Source organism: Podarcis liolepis (assembly GCF_965112155.1).
Source record: "Podarcis liolepis genome assembly, chromosome: 4".
NCBI lineage: Eukaryota > Metazoa > Chordata > Lepidosauria > Squamata > Lacertidae > Podarcis > Podarcis liolepis.
In genome coordinates, this window is record NC_139558.1 from 62,941,019 (window position 1) to 62,961,420 (window position 20,402).

The 20,402-nt window shown below is 39.5% G+C and overlaps 1 protein-coding gene across 1 annotated transcript in view; it reads right to left on the bottom strand.

Moving 5' to 3' along the window:
* The window catches only part of GBE1 (1,4-alpha-glucan branching enzyme 1), a 162,157-nt gene that overhangs the window by 118,538 nt on the left and 23,217 nt on the right, over positions 1-20,402 (bottom strand). The window contains 3 exon segments of the mRNA XM_083498636.1: positions 531-541; positions 544-645; positions 7,829-7,998. Of these exon segments, the coding sequence (XP_083354762.1) occupies positions 531-541; positions 544-645; positions 7,829-7,998 (283 nt within the window).

The following is a 20,402-nucleotide window of genomic DNA, read 5'->3' on the forward strand; positions in this document are numbered from 1 at the left end:
CAGCAGTGCCCAGCACTCAGTCTCCAAAGTGGCTTTTCAGAGGGAAGGAAAGGAAGGTCTGATACAAAGATGTGCCCTTCTGTGAACATCCTGCATTCACATTCCCTAGGATGCAAGTCAAAGCTTATTCATTTATCATTAAATTTCCACAAGTTTCCTTCAGATGAGGACATAACTTTGAAAAACAAAAACAACCAACCTTTTCTAAATATCCCCATCCCTGTAACTTGTAAGCCTCTGCCTGGGTTTCTCTCAACATTTATTAAACCCTTAACCATATTCAGCCATTTTAGGTTTGCAATAAAGTCACCTTCCTTATTCACCATAAACCCTTTTGTTCACTGCAGTGTCGTAATACCTTTATTTTATATTATTTTGACAGGAAGCCATATAGGTGAAGAGAAGAATCTGCAAGTCTCCTTTGAACTTTAAAATATAAATTGGCACATCAGAGGGACAGCAGGAAAAACTTCACTATCAGGAATTGAGAATGACTGGATAGAGCGAAAGTACAATTTTGAAACGAGCACCTTTAGTTTGATCCATGTGGCACAGGATGAAATCCATCTGGTCCAGGTGGGATGAACAACTCCCATTTCCCAAAATCCATTTTCTTATATGGGTGAGAAAATGGATTCCAGTTATCTGCAATAAAAGAAAAGTACTAAAATATTGAACATGTATTAAAATGCATCATTAGTATGTAAAATGAGAAAGTGGGCGCAGATGAAGACCAAGCTTCTTTCTGTGCAATAAATCTTACTACTTTGAGATTTTTTAAAGCATAAAACTCCTTTCTTCATTCTCCTTTCACATGTTTCCCTCTACCTCCTTAGGCTTTTTCCTCAATACTTCCCTGATAGTACCTGTCACAGTGCTTACTGGTCCTCTTCATGTTTCTTTTGAATGCCATCTTCCTTCACCGTTTTCTTCTAATGAAACCAGTTGTGTTGGCTGGAGCAGATAGGAGCTATACTCCAAAACATCTCAATGCACCAGGTTGGCAAAAGCTACAGTTAAAAGGTCCTCTGTTTCAATCTACTTATCAGACCATTATTTTCAACAAAGAATAATCATTAATATCCCACTTTTCTACAAAAGGTACTGAGGGTGGTAGGCAGAAGAACCAAAAAACCAGTTCCCTTCTTGGTCTGCTATCTGTTGTCTCCCCAGCCTATTCCACCGATTCATGTATTAGTCCGCTCTTGCAGTGTCTTCTGGCATTTTCCTAAATTGGCTTGTGGTTTTGCTCTTGTACCTTCCATCCTCAAACTCTTTCTTGATCCCTTGTGACTGGATAGCACTCATTACCCTGTTCCACTTCCCTTCCTGTCCATGCCTAGAATGTGTCACATTCTCTCAGTGTTTCAACTTCCTGCTTGTCAATTCCCTACTTGATTCCTTTCAGTCTAGATTTTGCCCAGATTATTGCACTAAAAAGTGTCTTCGTGCATATCTGTGACAACACATTCTACTGATGGCACTTTTTCTTTGTATTTCACTTAGAGGTTTCTGCCATCACTGATACAGCTGATCTTACTATTCTTTCTTCCTTGCGCCCTCTGTTCCCGAGACTCTGTCCTTGCCAAATGCAATCTTCTCTCTCTGATCTTCCTTAACATTTCTTGAAGTAGTTCCTTTTCTTCTTTTCCTTTATCTGTGAACATGTTAGGATTTTCCCCATATGCGTCCACTATCTGTTCATTTGAACCCAACTGCCATGACTATACAGACAGCTGCAAAAAAACCTTTCTTTTTCTGTTCCTAACCTCTCTCTCATTATTATTCTAACATTTATGCCAACAGGAAAAGGTTAACAGACGACCTGGGATGAAGGTTTGCTCCTCATTTTTCTGAATAAAATGCATTTTCACCAACAGAACATGTATTTGGGACTAGGTATATTAAGGTTTGCAACACTAAAATGCAATAGCATTAGTATAATTACAAAATAATTCAACTGTAACCCTATGCAGGTCTTCCATGGGGGTGGGGGGAGGACATGCAACCCCCCCCCCCCATCTAACCACTGACATTTCAATGGCCTTCTAACTCAGGCCTGGTTGATTTTGCTTGATTGAGTTTTGGCAATGTATTTTAGTCACATTGGAAGTTTGTATCTACATACTGTAAATATATTCAGCAAATATATATATATATATATATATATATATATATATATATATATATATATATGTATGGTGTTTTTAAGAACACCTACATTTTTCATTTCACAAGCAGACAGACAATAGGTTTTTTGCAGGCAGGAATCAAGGCTGGAGATCTATAAATCAATAAGGAGCTTCTCCACCCCATTGTTCAGCCCGGACACTAAGGTCCAGCACCGAGGGCCTTCTGGCAGTTCCCTCACTGCGAGAAGTGACGTTACAGGGAACCAAGCAGAAGGCCTTCTCGGTAGTGGGGCCCGCCTTGTGGAACACCCTCCTATCAGATGTCAAGGAAGTAAGCAACCATCTGACTTTTAGAAGACATCTGAAAGCAACCCTGTTTAGGGAAATTTTTAATGTTTGATGTTTTAGCGTATTTTTAATATTCTGTTGGGAGCCACCCAGAGTGGCTGGGGAAACCCAGCCAGATGGGCAGGGTATAAATAATAAATTATTATTAAATATTATTATTATAAGGGTGTAGAGGAAGTGATATATTTCAGCAGGGTAGTTTGCAAGCAGCTGTTTGAAATATAGAGGAGATCCGGCAAGTTATAGAGAGGACAACTGGAGTCTGCTGGGTCATCTAAGATAGGCACGTCCAGCTACCAAGAGACTCACTATAATAAAACTGGCAGCGATCTACCTATTGTCATTGCCAGGAGTTGCTGAACTTTTTTTAGGCGGAGTGGCCAGAGTTGTTGAGCTTTTTGGGGGTACAAGTGGCCACGGTTGTTGTCGAGCTTTTGGGGGGATCGGTCAGGAGGACCCCCACGATCACTTAGATTAATCCCACGATCTACCTGTAACGCCGCCATGATTGACCGTAAGATCACAATCTCCCTGTTGGACATACCTGATGTAAGGCAAGCAGAATCTGTCTCCAAGATGCAGCTTCTGCTTGGCTGGGAGAACTAGTACCTCTCTCCTCTGCCCAGCTATCCTGATAGGAAAGGGAATGGGCGCTCATGTGTGCTATGCCTGCTTATTCTTCTCTGCTACCACAACACAGCTGCAAGCAGGTTTGCATGGTTTGAAGTGGGCTTGTTTCAACAAAGCAGAGTTAAGTTTGTACAAGTTGGCGACATCACAGCAAGCTGCTTCCAAACTGCTGCTGAAGAAAGAGAGGTATGGGGGGCAAGTGTGTGGCTCATCCCCATGATGCTAAAGTCATGGAGCCAGGGTTTCCCAAAACTACCAATTCAGTATGAATGTCATATCACAGATTCCCAAGAGGCTATGCAATGGCAGAGGTTAAATACTTTACGTTGCCTTTTTAAAAGAAAAAGAAAACAGAAAACTGCACTGATTCACTGGCATGAAACCAACAGCACTTAAAGTCTCAGTACGATAAAAATTCAAGGGGGGAAACTGCCAAGTGTCAAATAATGTGACATTCCAAGTCATGCTTTTTTAGCATACATCAACACTCAGGAACAATTTCTTAGGAAACCGACACAGAAGTTGCAGGAAAATGTGACTTCCACATGGAACTATAGCCACACAACTGGCCATAATGTTAGCTTTCTGCGCACTATGTAGTTGAGCCAATCTTGTGAAGTTTCTCCATGTCAGTGCCATGCGTTCATGAACAGCAGCTAGAGAAGCTCTATGCAATTAGACTGAAATACATAGTTAGTCTGAAATACATTATCCCCAGCTGTGTGGGCTAGAGCAGATGACAGGTGCAGTCAAAAAAGATTTGGAGGGCACCAGGGTAGGGGTTCTGTCTTAAACCATCTATCAAGGTTGTAAATATACATGAACAAAACTTTTATTGTGAAGTGGCAAACCCTAAGATACTGATATTTTGCTTGTACTCCCTTAGTTACTAAGCAATAAAATGTGTAAATAAAATATTCAGTGTCATTTACCAGAAGCTTTTCAGGAAACTATAATGTCAATACCGCCTCTCGTATCAGAGCTTCAGCTTACTAATTGCCTCATATACATGATTTACTAAGCTTTTAAAACTACTAATTGACAAATCGTAATGCTGTGAATGTTCTTTTAATAGTCTTGAGTGGCTTTTTTGGGGTAAGTCAAGAGACGTTTGGTTCAGCGCAACTGGAGGCCCACACTAAAAGTTAAAATAAAGGATGGTGTGTACTCTCACTCACACACACTTATTTCTCATCCTGCAGTGTCATGGGCAGATGGAAGCTAAGCAATTCTCACTGCAAAAGAAACAGGAAGAGAACAAAGACTGAACTTCCAGAGACAGAAGGAGGGAGAGAGAAGCTGGTTTAGTTCCAGGCCTGGTACACCTTCTCGCTCATAATGAAGCAGTTACTTGGTAAAAGAAGTTTTAAAAGGAATCTGGCATTCTAGGTTTTAGTTTAGTTTCTAGAAACTCAGTTCTGAGTTCCAAAAAGCTCCCAAGTTAATAATACATTCTGTATTTAATTTGATTTATTTCCAAAGCCCCTAAAACCTACTAGGTGATGTACAAAGTATAAAAACAGAAACCAAACTAAATTTGAGGTATTTTAACATAACTGAAATGTAAAGGTAGGTGAAAATGATATAATATTAAAGCAAGCACATCACTAGCAACTTGATTCTATGTCTTTGGGATTTTGCAGCCCAATTCCTCCTGGGAATATTACTAATACCCATCTGCATTTAATGACAACTTCCATTCCTTAGGCCTTTTGATTCCATTAACTGCCCCCTTGGGAATAAATCTTCTACTTTGACTGATGATGAATAAGATATATAGGGCAACTGACATAATTTTTCATCTAGAAGACTAAAGGAAGATTCAGTCCAGACATCTTACTGATTAGTTTTATTAGCATCTTGAAGTAGTGGTGTTAAGTTTATAAAGAGATGCATTCAATCCATTTAAGAACACTGGGGAGAGTTTTGCATGACATGCAGAATCTGGTAAATGTCCCTTTTCTATCGAATTATTTAAAAGGTACAGAATCCACATTCTTTGCCTCTGGTCACCCTGGAGGAAGACTGACATACATAATAAAAATGTAAATGCGTCCAGCCCAATCATCTCAGTGCAAAGTTAAAGGTACTAAACTAGAAGGTTATGTGTGAAAACCAAAGATCAGATTACATCTTCCAATCAGCATGTCACGTGCATATATGGAGTGAGTGACCATTGGTGGACTTCTTCTTCCCTTTCAAGTTGTTTTTTTGGGACCAGGATATACTGGCATTCACAATAGCAGATGCACACTTAGTAGCTGGATGAAACTAGCGCTTCACTCAGCATTTGATCACTGAACACTTAGCACTATTGCATGGAACCAGTAAGGTTCATTTGTTGTAAATCACGAGAGACACAGCAAACAAGTTCTATTTGAAAGATGTTTTCTGGCACTAGAATATTTTTTTAATGCTCTTTTTTAAACCCAAATCAATTAAGACTCTCAAATTAAGAGTATGTCAACCAGTTATTGAATGAAAATAAGCACGTCAAGCTCTTAGAGCAATTTACAAGTTTGCTGTCTGTAAGCCAGGTACATCTAATTTCTGCTATCAACTTTCTAATTTCAGTTTCATTCGACTGTGCTTTACGTGTTGACCCTGCAGGATCAGAATGTGTTATATAAGGTTTCTTTCCTTATGCAATCCCCTGTCAACCTCCCAACCAATGCCTTCTACTAAAAAACAGACTTTTTTGTTTGTTTTTTGCTACTCTTCTGTATTGTTATCAGGTTGTTGATTGACTGGTATCCATTTGTCTCAGGATATTTTGAGTAACTTCTTTACCCCCATTTCAAACTGGCTTTTGGTCTCTTCAACCTGGAAACATTAGTAAGACCTTTTTCATGAGTAATAATCTCTTAGGAAAGAATCATGGCCTTAAATTCTTTATTCGCCAGTATAGATGCTGCTTTTGATTCTCTTCGCCACATTTCTTTTTAGTCTAGCATTTTGGAGTTTTCACTTGGTTTTGTTTTTATATTTTATGTTTTATATGCTTTCAGCATTTGCCAGCAGTTTTCTCTTTTCTACTCAGTCTGTGGGGGATCTTCAGATCCATTGTTCGTGATCCATCTTTTTTCACACACTGAAAATTCATTTCCTCTTTTAGATTCCAGTAGCTTTTCTATGCTGACAGCTTTCAACATTACTTTTCTTTTTTCTACTGCTAATCATTACTACATTCCTGACCATCCTTTGGCTACTTCTGTCTTCATACCTCAGTGCCACCTGAAGCTTAATATAGGTCAAACAGCTGATTATTTAGGATGAAAAAAATCACACACACACACACACACACACACATTCTCTGTTGAAAATTATGTTCCACAAACTTGATTACATGTAGTGTCTTAGTACAATTTTTGACTTTTCTCTTTCCACCAAATTGATTCTGTTGTCAAATCTTGTCATTTTTATATTTAGCAGTGTTGCTCAAGCTCATATTTTCCTTTCTCTGTTTCAACTTCAAAAATGCTTATTTGACCTTTAATATTTCACATCTTGATTATTGTAATGCTTTTTGCTCTGGTCTATCTAAAACTATGCTGTCCATATTATTACTTTTGCTCACAGAAACTTCCAATTGCTGTCTTCAGTGGCGATTCTTAGTTTACCTCATTCTATTTAAACCTCTGTCCACATTGCCAGAAAGCTTGACAATGAATTTATAATATGTGTTTTGCCACCATAGGTTTGTGTCATAACCCCACTTACTTCGGAGCAAGCCCCCACCAAATTCAGTAAGACATATCTGAGTAAACATAGGATTTCACCTTACCCTTATTTCTCCCTATTGCAGGGTTTCTTTTCCTTGCTTTTTCTTTTATTGAAAGCCAACTCCTTCAGGAGGAACATCTTTCTATTCTACATCAATAAAGAGGCATTGCCACAGCTCAATAATGAATTCCAGTCATCCAAAGGACTTAAGGAGGGCTCAAAGCAGAGCCAATGTAGTCTGGGAAATGGGTGTGGCCTTGCAGAGTCCAAAGAACTGGACAGAGAATACTAGAAGGCTGCACTTAGTCCAAATAATAAAATTCCCAGAAAGGTGCGGCACTTCTTGAAGTCACTTCTGTAGAGTCACTTCTGTTGCCTTTATACCACACATGCCAAAAGGCGAAGGACCTTGAAGTCAGTTGGGCTCTACTGCCATGTCTTTCCAATAGCAGTCCCATCTTTTCCAAATAGCCATTCAAATGGATATTAAAAAAACAAAAATGTACTATTTTCTCTTAATTAGAGAAGAAGTTTTAAATTAATGTGTCTAGATGTATTTAACATTTTATTTGCAACCTGCCTTTTGTCCAAGAAGCTCAAGGTGGCATACATGGTGTGTCGATCACCACCCCCAATTTTATCTTCACAACAATCCTGTGAGCCAGGTTAGACTGACAAATAGTGAACCAAAAAGTTCACCTGGTGTGTTTCATGGTTAATTAAGAGATTTGAACTTAGGTCTTCCATTAAGCATCAGTGAATGCCACCCATTGTTCACTCACACATTCCCCTCTCAACATCAAATTGCATTTTCTGATATACTGTTAAGATTGTAGTGATAACCTGGCAACAACGAATTTTGCACTTAGCCCTGAAGCTGGCAATCCTTTATTTAAAAGAACTAATGTGCAGAGCCATGAAAATATGGGCATAAAAACAGAAAAACAGACGCATACAGAGGATAAGACATAAAACATGTACTTGAAAATACTTACTGAAGTCTCCGGTAAGAAACACCGCTTCTGCCCCAGGAGCCCATTCCTTACAGAACAATCCTCCATCAATAAATCTGTTGACTCCAAATGTTTGGTAACTCTTTGTAAATTTGTCAAGGCCACCTTCATTTTCTTCAATGTTCTTCAAGATGCGATGGAAGAGACTATACCTTTCAATAGAAAAATGCATTGAAGGAAAGTATTACTAAATAATTTCAGTAAAGCTGCCAATGAAAGTCCCATTTTAAGACTTGTTCAGTCAAGTCTATTAGATGATAGTCCCAGTATTCCTTTTAAGCATCATCGAATGTTCAGATCATAAAATTTTAAATTCTAAAAGTTAGGTATATCTGGCATTATAAGAATACTATATGTTCTGTGACTAGTAGCTTTGAACTGATGGAGTGAATTGTTACTCACTATGACAGCTATGTGGCACTCCACCGAATCCAATTATTAAAAGGCTAATTTTTCAAAATACTAGGATCATTATGCTAAAGCAAATGGCCACCAAAACATCCCACACTTTCCTTGAGAAACAGTTTTTCTTCATAAAACAAAAGCTAGAGCATGGCACCTCTATTGTAAGATACTCAGTTTTATCTAGTTTAAAAGGGTCATTTGTTCAAAGGAAACATCAATCATAGTGACAACTAAGATATTACACCTTGGGGGAAAATACCACTGCTGGGAAACAGTCTCAGGTTTATTTAAAGCTGTGGTATAGAAAGAGTCACTTTAGAGACATCGTATTAAGAAGGTCCTTAGGTCTCATTTATTCGTTATTCCAGTTGATTATATTACTTTTTTTTTAACTCACAAGGTTAAGCCTTCCCAACAGCTTTTATTCCAGAGGCGGGTATTTACCTCACAGCCAGTAAGAATTTCAGAAGAAGCAGAGCCTGAGGATAGTGGGCATGTTCTCATAATGCTCTTGTTCCACACATAGAAACCCCAACATTACAACTGGGAAATTTGCCCGTGGGTATCATGCATCAAAACAGTGTAATGATTTCTGTAACCTCCATAGTCAGTTCTCTTATTATGCAGTATATAACACTCTCTCGCTCTCTAGAGCTCTAAATATAAAAGTTGTTTTCTCAACAAACATGTGTGACAGGTGATAGAATTTTAAAGCTTGTTGCAATTTAATTTGAATGCATAAAATATAAGTCAAACAAAAAAGGTGGGGAAAAGACGATTTATGCGCTTTTGGAGGGGAAAAGGTCAAAGCACAGCGAGAAAACAAGTTGCCGCAATATACGTGAATCCAGTCTCCGGCAAAGGGTACAGGGTATTGTAGGAAAACCACCACTAGCAACCCCAAAACAGAAGTACTGCCCACCTGCATTGCAGTGCCCCATCCCCAAGGAGCACAGTGTTTGTATTTAAGTTGGCTGTGGGGCACAGTGAAGCAGCAAAAACCTTACCGTCTCTTTGCTCTGCTCACCTAGGTAATCATTACCTATATGCGTAATACTGGGCCATGAATAACATCAGGTACTATCAAGCGAGAACCCAAGAGGTGCAGGCACTGTGCTGACCTGGTCTTTTTCATGATCCAAGCAAGAGTTAGTGATGAGCAACCTAGTATTAAGGACATTGAGATCAGCATCCTCATGAATTGGAATGTGGCTTCAGGATATGAATATATGTATACATGAATATAAACACAAATACAGATATAGAGAAGTAAACTTCTCTCTCTCACTGTCTTTTTTTCTTAAAGAACTCTTGAAACCATTTAGGACATCCCAAGCTACATTCATACCTGAAGTCTACCAGTATAGAGTCTATGTATCGTAGATGGGTTCTGTACCCCGGGATTAGCTCGATATGGAAATGCAGTTGTGGGGGGGGGGGGAGCCTTGCCTGATAAATTTATTACTTGTCATGTATGAATTCAAGGCACAGGTGCCATTCCGGAGGAAGACAGGTAGGAAATCTAGTCCCATACTTTTATGGCAAGTACCGACACTTGATTTGAAACCTTATTTTACACTCTGTAAATCTCAGTACTTCTCAGTTGCTGATGACTATATAGTCCTAAACGGTGGTTTCATCTTAAGATAAATTAATCAGGGAGATGACGCTGGCATTGTCCCCATGCACTTTAAGGGAATATTCACTGTCTTTTAAGGCTGCCAAATAACTTTCCTGTGAATTTTTTAAAAATATGCTGCTCACTTACTAAATTTTAATTACCTATTAGTGTTTACATCTCTACCAAATAACAGCTGATGACTGGAAATGTCAAGGAAGGACTTCATTATTACAATTTAATCTTTTTCAAATATTCTTGTGTGTGTCTGTGCTTTTGGATGCTAATTGGATATGTTATATATAGTGACGTTCCTGTAAAGGCTAGGACTTGAACAAATGTGTGGAACACTGCATGTACAGCAGATCTTTTTTGTTTTGCCGGGTTGTGGAGGGTGAAGGACTTCCTAATGCAGTGGCTCATCCACAGTGTACCTTATGGAAGTGTGTGAGGCAGCTGGTAAGGAAGCAATGACATATGAGAACAAAGAATCACATGTATAAAATTCTTTGGATTCTACTCTTTGTAAAGAATTGCTTAGTAGTCACATACAATCAAATCGTTCTTTGTTTCCCTTCATTTTTGATTGCCATCAGTTATCTTGTGCAACAAAAAGTGTGAACAGTGGTACCTCAAGTTAAGTACTTAATTCGTTCTGGAGGTCCGTTCTTAACCTGACACTGTTCTTAACCTGAAGCACCACTTTAGCTAATGGGGCCTCCCACTGCTGCCGCGCTGCTGCTGCACGATTTCTGTTCTTATCATGAAGCAAAGTTCTCAACCTGAAGCACTATTTCTGGGTTAGTGTAGTCTGTAACCTGAAGCGTATGTAACCTGAGGTACCACTGTACCTAGGATGTTCTAACTTTACAGGAAAAGTAAAGAACTGCGGCAAGTCAAGGTAGATGGATCAATGCTCTGACTTCTTATAAGACAGCTTCCTATGCTGTTCCTCTATTTATTATGCAAATTAATGCATGCTTACCATAAATAGTCCTCTGGAAAAAGTTAATTACAACTTTGAAACTGCCCACTTCCACCTTCACTGCATTATGTTACTAATTATGTAGTAATCATGTATAACCATTACATTACTAATTAAGCTGGTGAAAAAGAAATGGCTTTTGTTGAAAATTTACAATATATAGCAGTGACAATTTCCACAGAAAATGTGTCCATTACAAAACACATTGTATGGTGTGGAAATATGTAATTGTATTCTTCCTTTGGCAATGAAACGTCTTGACATTGATTTGGCTGAAATAGTGTGGACAGGCAACTGCTAATCATTCCAAACTGCCTGGACAAGGAGCGGAACAAACAAAATCTCCTAATGTTTAATACAGAGATGATGGGATGAGTAAGAGGGAAGTGGGCAGACAAGTATGGATTGAAGAATTGAAAGGCTGGGACTGATGACAGGGAGTGAAATAATTCCTAACCCAATAGCATCCTCCCCCAATGTGCTACCCTTCAGATATTTGGGGCTACAACTCCCATCAGCCCCTGCCAGCACAGCCAATGGCCAGAAATGAGTTTTCTAGTTCAAATGTTTGGAGAGCAGTAGGTTAGGGAAGGCTGCTTCCTGTAAGAGGAACTTGGGTGGGTTATTTTTATTAGCTGTGGCTTCTGCGGTTACTTTGGCATTGTCACCTGGAAACCCTAAAAAGGCAGAAAGAGCTAAGAAGCAGTGAGATGAAAGGTTGGTGGGATTTCACACACTGATTGAACTAATCAGTCATTTTCTTGGCTAGAGCCTGCAAAATGGATGGATTACTTAACACTTGCCACCTAACTTCAGTTCACTGTTTCATGCAATCCTCTTTTGTTTTGTTTTTTAACTTTTTACTAAAATAAATTCATGTGAGCAGCACTCATATGAGTAAAATACACAAAAGCAAAAAAGATAAAGCAAACAGTTGAGACAACAAAAGTTAACAGGAATCTCAAAGGAAATAGATACGTGTTGATGTATATTCCCTCTATGATTCAACAGTTATTAAGGGCAAACTGTGTTAGTCCTATACCAAGCATGTGTCACATGGCTCTTGTATTGATTGTTTCCACTTCTGCAATCCTAATTCTGATTCTCTGCATAAATGGTGAAGGAAAAAGACGTTAAAAGCACAGTAGACCACAAGGGATTGCAAGGTGTAATGCTAACTTAAAGGGATCTTTCTTGCCAAGTGAGAAGAAGTTGCTTCCAAGTTCCTTCGCCGTTTTAGCAAGGTAAACAGATGTAGCCTTCGCAACCATTCACTGAGCATGACAAGTAAGAAATTTATCAGGCAAGACTTTCCCCCGAAAACTGCATTTCCATATCGAGCTAAGCCAGTGGTACAGAACCCATCTCTCCATTCAGGCAAGCAAGAGGCATTATCACAATTCAAGAATCCATATATACAAAAGCACTCATAGAGTGTGAAGAACAGTACAGTGGTACCTCGGATTAAGAACTTAATTCGTTCTGGAGGTCTGTTCTTAACCTGAAACTGTTCTTAACCTGAAGACCACTTTAGCTAATAGGGCCTCCCGCTGCTGCCGTGCTGCTGGAGCACAATTTCTGTTCTCATCCTGAAGCAAAGTTCTTAACCTGAAGCACTATTTCTGGGTTAACGGAGTCTGTAACCTGAAGCGTATGTAACCCGAAGCGTATGTAACCCGAGGTACCACTGTATAGGGAGGGGTGTGGCTTGGAAATGGTCATGGTCTGGGGCAACTTCCAACCAGAGACACATGGAAAGCCACATTTAGCCTCTCGGCCTGAAGTTCACTTCGTGAGCTAAGCTATACCCGTACAATTACTGTGCGTCATACTTCTGTGAGAGACTCAAGGAGAGAAACAAGGCAACAATACTATGTTGGTTCAGTTATGCTAGTAGATATAATTATCACTGTCTATAATGGACTGTTTAAGCTTCTGAGAACAACGGAAAGACCCCTGTTTAATTAGCACAGCTGCAAATCAAAAGACAACTGTTTTGTTTTTAAAAATTTTAATTAATTAGTTTGATAATGTTTGTATCAAATCATTTTTTATGCTTTGCATTTTAAGCATGACTACTCAGACGCAATACTCAAGGAGCATTACTACCTTGTAAGTGTGTAGTGGGTGGTAGTGGCAGCCTTAAAGATTTAGTGGCCTGCTTCGTATTGGGACCCACAGGTGCTATTTATCTAACACCTGCTTCAGCATCACTTCACTTAATGATTCCTCTAACCTCTAGCTTCAGTACAATTGACATAAATGGAAAAGAATGCTGGCATCTTCATATTTAGTCATTTTTTAATTAAAAAAACAGCAACCTTAAGAGGCCATATTGATTACCTGATCCTCTTGAATTGGGTTTTGAAATTAAAACTCAAATACATTTACAAGTGATTGAGGGGGTGCTCATCTGAGAGAGGAACAGGGAAGTGCACCACAAAATAGCTGGCAGTTGTGTAACTACCAAGAGAACTGTGAACTGAGAGTACAACTGCTGGAACATTAAACCACCGCCAGCCACAAGACAGAAGGGTGGAGATATAAAAGTGCATGGATGAAATCCATGATCCTGTTTCATGATGCAATAACAGAAGTAATCCAAATCAACTTGCTTTATCCCATGCTCCACGTTATACAGAGGTCAGCAAACTTTTTGTGGGGGGGCCAGACTATATTTTGAAGGCGGGGAAATGAACGAATTCCTGTGCCCCACAAATAACCCAGAGATGAATTTTAAATAAAAGGACACATTTTACTCATGTAAAAACACGCTGATTCCTGGAATGTCTGCAGGCTACCCGTGTGTTATACCATACAATTTCGGACAAAACTACATGTACCTGTTTTGTCCTCCCCCTAGTGGTATTATTAGTTTCTTTTACCAATTTCCAGTCTGTTTGTTTGAGTGGGATCCAGATGGGACCCAAGGAGCCTTTAACCTTTGGTGCCCTGCCACAGTCTTGTTCTAATTTCCCCATTCCGCAATGTGCATTGCAAACAAAGATCCCATTGACGTGACTAACACCTTGATTGCACTGCAAAATTTGCTGGTGCAGGGCACACACCCAGCCATTTTTTGGGAGGGCAGCAGCTGCCAATTTTCAGGTGCACAGCCCTGAACCTCCCCCCTCAAAATTTTGCACTGCAAAATTTGCTGGTGCAGGGCACACACCCAGCCATTTTTTGGGAGGGCAGCAGCTGCCAATTTTCAGGTGCACAGCCCTGAACCTCCCCCCTCAAAATTGGGAGACACATACATGCAATGTGTGGCAAGGGGGGGTCGCTGCAGTGCTGGTCAGAACTACCCAGATAAGGTCATATGTAGTTTGGCCAACAAGTCCAGAGAAGCTCCAGTATGTTGGTCAGATACCAGACAATGTCACTGAGAAATCTGAATGATCAGGACATTGCTTGTGCAGTGTGGTACTTCGACCAGAAAATTACTCCAGTAAATTGCTTTGCCCACTATGGTCTAAATCAGGGTTTCCCAAACTTGGGTCTCCAGCAGCTTCTGGACTACAATCCCTGTCATCCCTGACCATAAGCCCTGTTAGCTAGGGAAGATGGAAGTTGCAGTCCAAAAACAGCTGGGAAATAGGAGTGGGGGAGAACACCACTAAAAATGGGAGCAGATAAACCTGCAATATAAGTGAAACAATTGAGAAGAAATGTTAAAGCTAAAGGATTTAAGGTCAGCATGCCTCTGAATTAACTTTGTATTTAAATTGTGGGTTTTTAAGGCTTATTTAAAGTCACCCAGAGAACTGTACGTTATGGAGAAGCAAAAAAATGCAATAGATATTCAGTCTGTTCGAGCAAGGTTGTTCTCATGCACAAATGTTAAAAATTTGGTAATGTAAATAATTTTTAATTTGGAGGATTTTTTGCATTTGGCCAAATGCTTTACATTTTTGCAATTTTGCAACTCTTCCTTTAGCTGTGGGACCAAACACACACACACACACACACACACACACACACACATATTTTCTGACAAAGAAACCCAGGAGGCTACAAAGTATGTCATCCCCCCGCCCAAGTGTTCATTCCAAACCCCTCTTTAGGGTTTTGTTTTTTAAATGCTACTGTCAGCACCGCTGAGCCATATATTTTCATATTACTCAAGTAACACTTTCAAAAGAAAATTTGAGATAGTTGAAAGCCTTTGCAACTTTCTTGGTTAAAGGCTTCACAGACAAATCATGTGTGTGAGATCTAAAAGGCTCAGTACATCATTCAGTAATTTGATTCATTCAAGGGAGACTGCATGAATGGCAGGCAACTTCTCTCTTCCCCCCTTCCCGTCACCCCAGACTCACTGTTTGCGTGATCCAGAGATTATTTTGCCTTCTTAGCACTTCAAATAATCCCTGTGCAGGAGAACGTTGGCTTTATTTATTTATTTTGCTTTAAATTAATGTGGGGAGCGGGGTGACACCCTAATTTGAGAAGAAAGCTGCCGAAATACAAAGAGACAGATTTCTTTCTGGAAATCAGTAGACTAAGACTTTGTTAGCTCATGTTTCATATTACACAAGAGAAAATAAACTGAAAGGTCAGTTGAACAGTTACAGCATTGCCCTTTTCCAAGGTAATCAGCAGAGCATGTAGCAAAGACGTGAACACAAGCGTGACTGGAAAGACAGTAGCTGATAAAGAGGCCCGCTGCCAAAACTACGCGGGACAAAATACTATATTCCCAATGCCAGCTGAAGAGTGCGGCCTGCCACAGGACTTCCCTCAGTAATTCTGATTTATTGCTTTAATTTGAAATTGTGTTCTTGTTAAACATTCAGGTTTTCGTACTGCCAAAAGATACCAGCATCTTTAATACTGACCATTAATCACATCCATAGGTGAAGTACAAGAGAAGCAGTATAGCTTATTAATTTGTTTGCAGCGATGAAAACAAGGCATTCATTACAATTAATTTTGCTGGTTGACTAATGCGTGGTAAAATAAACATGCAGTCTCCTTCTGTAATTCAATAGCATTTAAACTAAGGGCTGCATCGAAGTCCATTTTCCGTATTAAAATAAGCAGCTTAGTTATCTCTCTGTAATGCAAGCATCCTCCACTCAGACTTGGCTAATCATCTTAAAGAGAGGGGTGTTTTTTAAAAAAAGGAAGAGGATTTTTTTAAAAGTCAGAGGCATCTCTCTTAAGTATTTTGTTTACTGGAAGTTGTTTTAAAATGGATCCGTTAGTAACGGCCTGCCAATTCCCATTTGATACCACTGTCAGCTATTTTGTATATCAAGGTCAAGTGTGGAAAAATACAGACTCAATGAGTCCCATAGCAACTGTGCTGACAGCTATGAAGTCTGAATCAAAACTCAGACTGAAATAGTTGAACTTCTAGACACTGCCACTTTTATCCCTGTGTTGAAAACATTTGCACTGAAATACCACCAATGAAAACAACAATGGTCCTATGAAACAAAAAGGTGCAAAGGCTTCTCTGCAGCTATCTTGAATTATTCCATTGCATGTTTCCACTTACAATTAATCTGCTAAACAATATATCCAAGTGTCAAAGATGCAAGTAGCATTTTGATAATGGCCAGGTTTAAAACTCATTTATTATTGTGGTCTATAGTCCCAAGACAAAGAACATTACAGATGCTGATACAAGCCAGGCTTTATAGAGACCCCACCTCCTATCTTATGCCAGAGTTGCAGGAGAAGAGATGTCCTTGTCCTTGCATTATTATTCCAAAACCCTCTAGCCACACACACAACAATCTTCCAAGATGTTCAAGGTTAGAAAGGTGTGAAAACATAATTTTAAAAAGACCTAACTACCTGTGTGGCTCTCTGTATCACTGACTACTGTATTTGTATTGTACTGTTCTTTGGGTACTGAAGTCTTCATCTGTGATTAGATCATGCAAGAACTTCTCAGAGAACTATCACCATTTGCAGAACAGCTTCTGGGACAGAAGGGAAAGATGTCCATTTCGCTGGAGTAGATTTATAAGCCAGGATGGTAACTTAAAAGAGATCCCAAGCAGACTAGGTCAAGGAAGCTGAATAAACAGTGTAGGGTAGGCAATACACATAGAAAAGCTGCGGGAAGGGAAGTAGTGTAAGAGGCAGCTTGACAGCATAGCAAATGGGGAACTAAATGCAAAAAGGAGGAAAGAAAAAGCAGAGCAATTAAGAAAAGGAATGGGCAGATAAGGGAAGGAGAAGCTGGGGTGCTAAGGATGACAGAAGAAGACGCCTTATGGAAGTAGGATTAGCAGGCAACTGAGCAAACCACGGTGATAGAGACACTGTTAAAGAAAAGGAGCAGCCAAGGAGAAAGGAGATCAGGAGCAAAGTTGTTTAGAAACACAGGAAGCCCCTTTATATCGAATCAAACCATTGGTCCAGTTGCACTGATAACCAATGTGGATGTTCTAAAATGGGCAGTGTATGCTCACACAACAAAGCTTCCCTAAGCGCCCCAGCTGAATTCTGGACCAACTGCAGTTTCCAAAGACTCATCAAGTCTTGATGTAGCCAAGGCATGCATCATCACTGATAGGTTCAGGTGCAGTTGGTGTAGCAACCTAAGCTAGGCAATGGCTTACTGGACATTCTTAACATATAGATCTGTTCAGAGCCAGCTGGGCTGCAATCCTGAGCCAAAGAAAATTATTCTTTCATCAATCTACTCCCATTTCTTTTAATGAGGATAAGAGGTAGAATAACTACTTGCTAGAACAGCTATTCACACCCAACATTCTCTCCAGCCTCAGGATTCAACAGAGCGGAGGAGTCATGATGAACTTTGTTGCTGTTAATGTTCTTTCTGGAAACTTTTCAATAAGCAAGTGTTATGAAGTGTGTGTGTGTGTGTGTGTGTGTGTAAAAGCAGGTCACCAAAACAAAATGTAATGATTTATTACATCAGCATAGTATATACTGCATTCTCTTCAATTGGTAAGTCATTGTCCTATTGTTTGTTAGTGTCAAGTAATACTACAATTTTATGTTCTTCTCCAACTTTCTTTATGTTAGAAATGGATTGTTGCAGAATAAACCAGCTTCTGGCATTCCGTGCTTAAGTAGACTAGGTTTTGTGATGAACTGTTATTACCATGTCACCACAATAACTAGTGTTGCATTAACTAGAGAGATAGCAGTTGCAACCCATAATATTTCAAACCATGTTCTTACCATCTTAATTGCTCCTGCAAGAATTCTGCTTCACTGCCAAGACGACAACTAAATTGGAGCAACAAGAGGGCGTTTTTTGTTATATCCATCTTCGACCAAGCCACACTGAAATGTACAGTGACTGGATTCATTTAACTCTTTTACATAGTAGTATTGCATGGGATTCCCCACCCCTTTAAATGCATAGTGACATCATTATTCTCTCTCTTCCAAAACATTAAAATTGCTTATGAAGAACTCTTAGTAGAATTCCCTGGTCACTTCATTCAGTCTCACAGGAAGACTCCCAAGTTCATCACATCCATTTGCTATATTGAAATTTAAACAGACAGATCTGCTGCACTCCATATGCATGTGTCAATTTCCTGGTTTGCTGCAGTCTGACAGAAGCCTACTAAATGGGAAGGACTTGGGCATAAGAGAGACTGACCACATCCATCACTGGGGTAATGTATGTAGAGCCTATAGAAATACCCATGGATCTTTTGAATTGTGTGCAGGGCACTTTTAATGCACAGGCATATCACAGCATGTGGAGCCCTTGATCAAGTCCTTTATTTCCAAAATTCATCCTGATTCCTTAATACTGCTAAAGGCAAGACTCAGAAGCACATTCAACTATTGTATTATATGGAGGCTTGTGGTTTCAAATTGTTCTGTCCTTAGGAAGGGCTTGTCACAGCTACTATCTCTAGAGTTCTATAAAAAGCTAACAGAAACATTGATTTTTAGATTTATGTCCTAAGTTGCCAGGTATGTCAAGGAGAGATCTATTAAGCATCACTTAAATCACCATGAACATTACGGTAAGGTCACATCAATGTCAGGCACAATCCATTGTATTTTCTTTTAATAAAGCCTTTGGAAATTTAGCCCAATTTTTATTAATTTTCAACCAACTGTGGGCCACAAAACCTGAAATGTTCACTTCTAATAAAAGTTTCTTACCACAGCAACAATCGAACAGTATGTTATTTGAATCTCCTTCATCTTGAAGAATCCCTGCAACACTGCTTGTATATTTCAAGCCCTTCTCCCACCAGGCTTCTCAGACTAACTTTTCCTTTAATCACATATAATTTGGAAGGTGAAGAAATGCACAAGAGAAACATGCACTAGGAATAGGGACAGTGGATTTAATATCTAAAATTAAGTGCATCCATTATGTCCAAGTTTGATATTCTAGAAAAGGACCGGAAAATTCCTTGCCATTCCCTGAGGAAGCAATGTCTGAGTGATCATCTTGCAGAAGCTTTAATTAGGATCATGATTCATAAAGTATGAGGAATGCCTCTCAGTGAAGTAGCTGGCAATTACTATGTGAGGCAGAGGGAATTATATGAATGCTGCCTCCAGGTGCTGCTCCAAATACCGTATTTTTCTGTGTATAGCATGCCCCCGAGTCTAAGATGACCCTTATTTTTGGAAACTCCAAATTATGAAAATGGGGGAGACATTTTTTTGGCCTTGTCACAGCCACCAATCACCTGCCCAATCACCACTGACAAGCTCCTGCTTGCAAGTCCCCTCTCTCCACTATCCGTGTATAAGAAGACCCCCAATTTTTAACATTAATTTATAATAAAAAAAAATTGTCTTATACACGGTAAAGTATGGTATGTGGGAGCATGGGAGAGTTTTTATTGCTATGTATTTTGTCTTTCTATGTTGTGTTTTTATGTTGAAAACCAACCTGTGATCTCTGGTTGAAGGGCAGCAAATTAATTAATTAATTAATTAAGTGCAAGACCTAAGCTCCTCATTCAGCTCCCATCAAAGCATTCCATCCCTATTCCATCAGGGAAATGCAGAGGAAAAGACTGTGGGGTCTCTCCATTGACTCAGCTGATGGACCAACAAGCTTTTGGCTCCTCTCCTTGGTAAACTCTTTCGATTCCAGCTTATCCTTGCATGAACCCTGTTAACCAGGATCAACTGACAGGTTTCTTTCTTCTTCCCTCACAGTCCCTCATTCCCTTGCACCCTGTCTTTTAAACTGTAGCACCAGAGGGAAGGGACGGTGTCATTACAGATCTTTGTAAACCATTCTGGGATCCTTTATCTGCTCAAGAGCAAGATTAAAAATGCTTCCTGTAAATAAAATAAAAGATGTGAAAAGGTCCACATCCATTGCCATGTTTAATTACCCTATCAAGTACTAGGTTTAAAAAGGAAAGGAAAAAGAGGAAACCAATCAAGAAAGATCAAAACCAGAGATTAAAAAAAAAAGTCTGAACTTTTGCAATTTGATTTTGCTAATGGAGGAGATAAAATGTCTTACAAATTGATTAAAGTTACACCAAGATTCATAGCTGGGCAACACCCTTGCCCTAAAACATAAATCGGTGCTAGTGCAGCAAAGTGGACTGTCCCAGGAT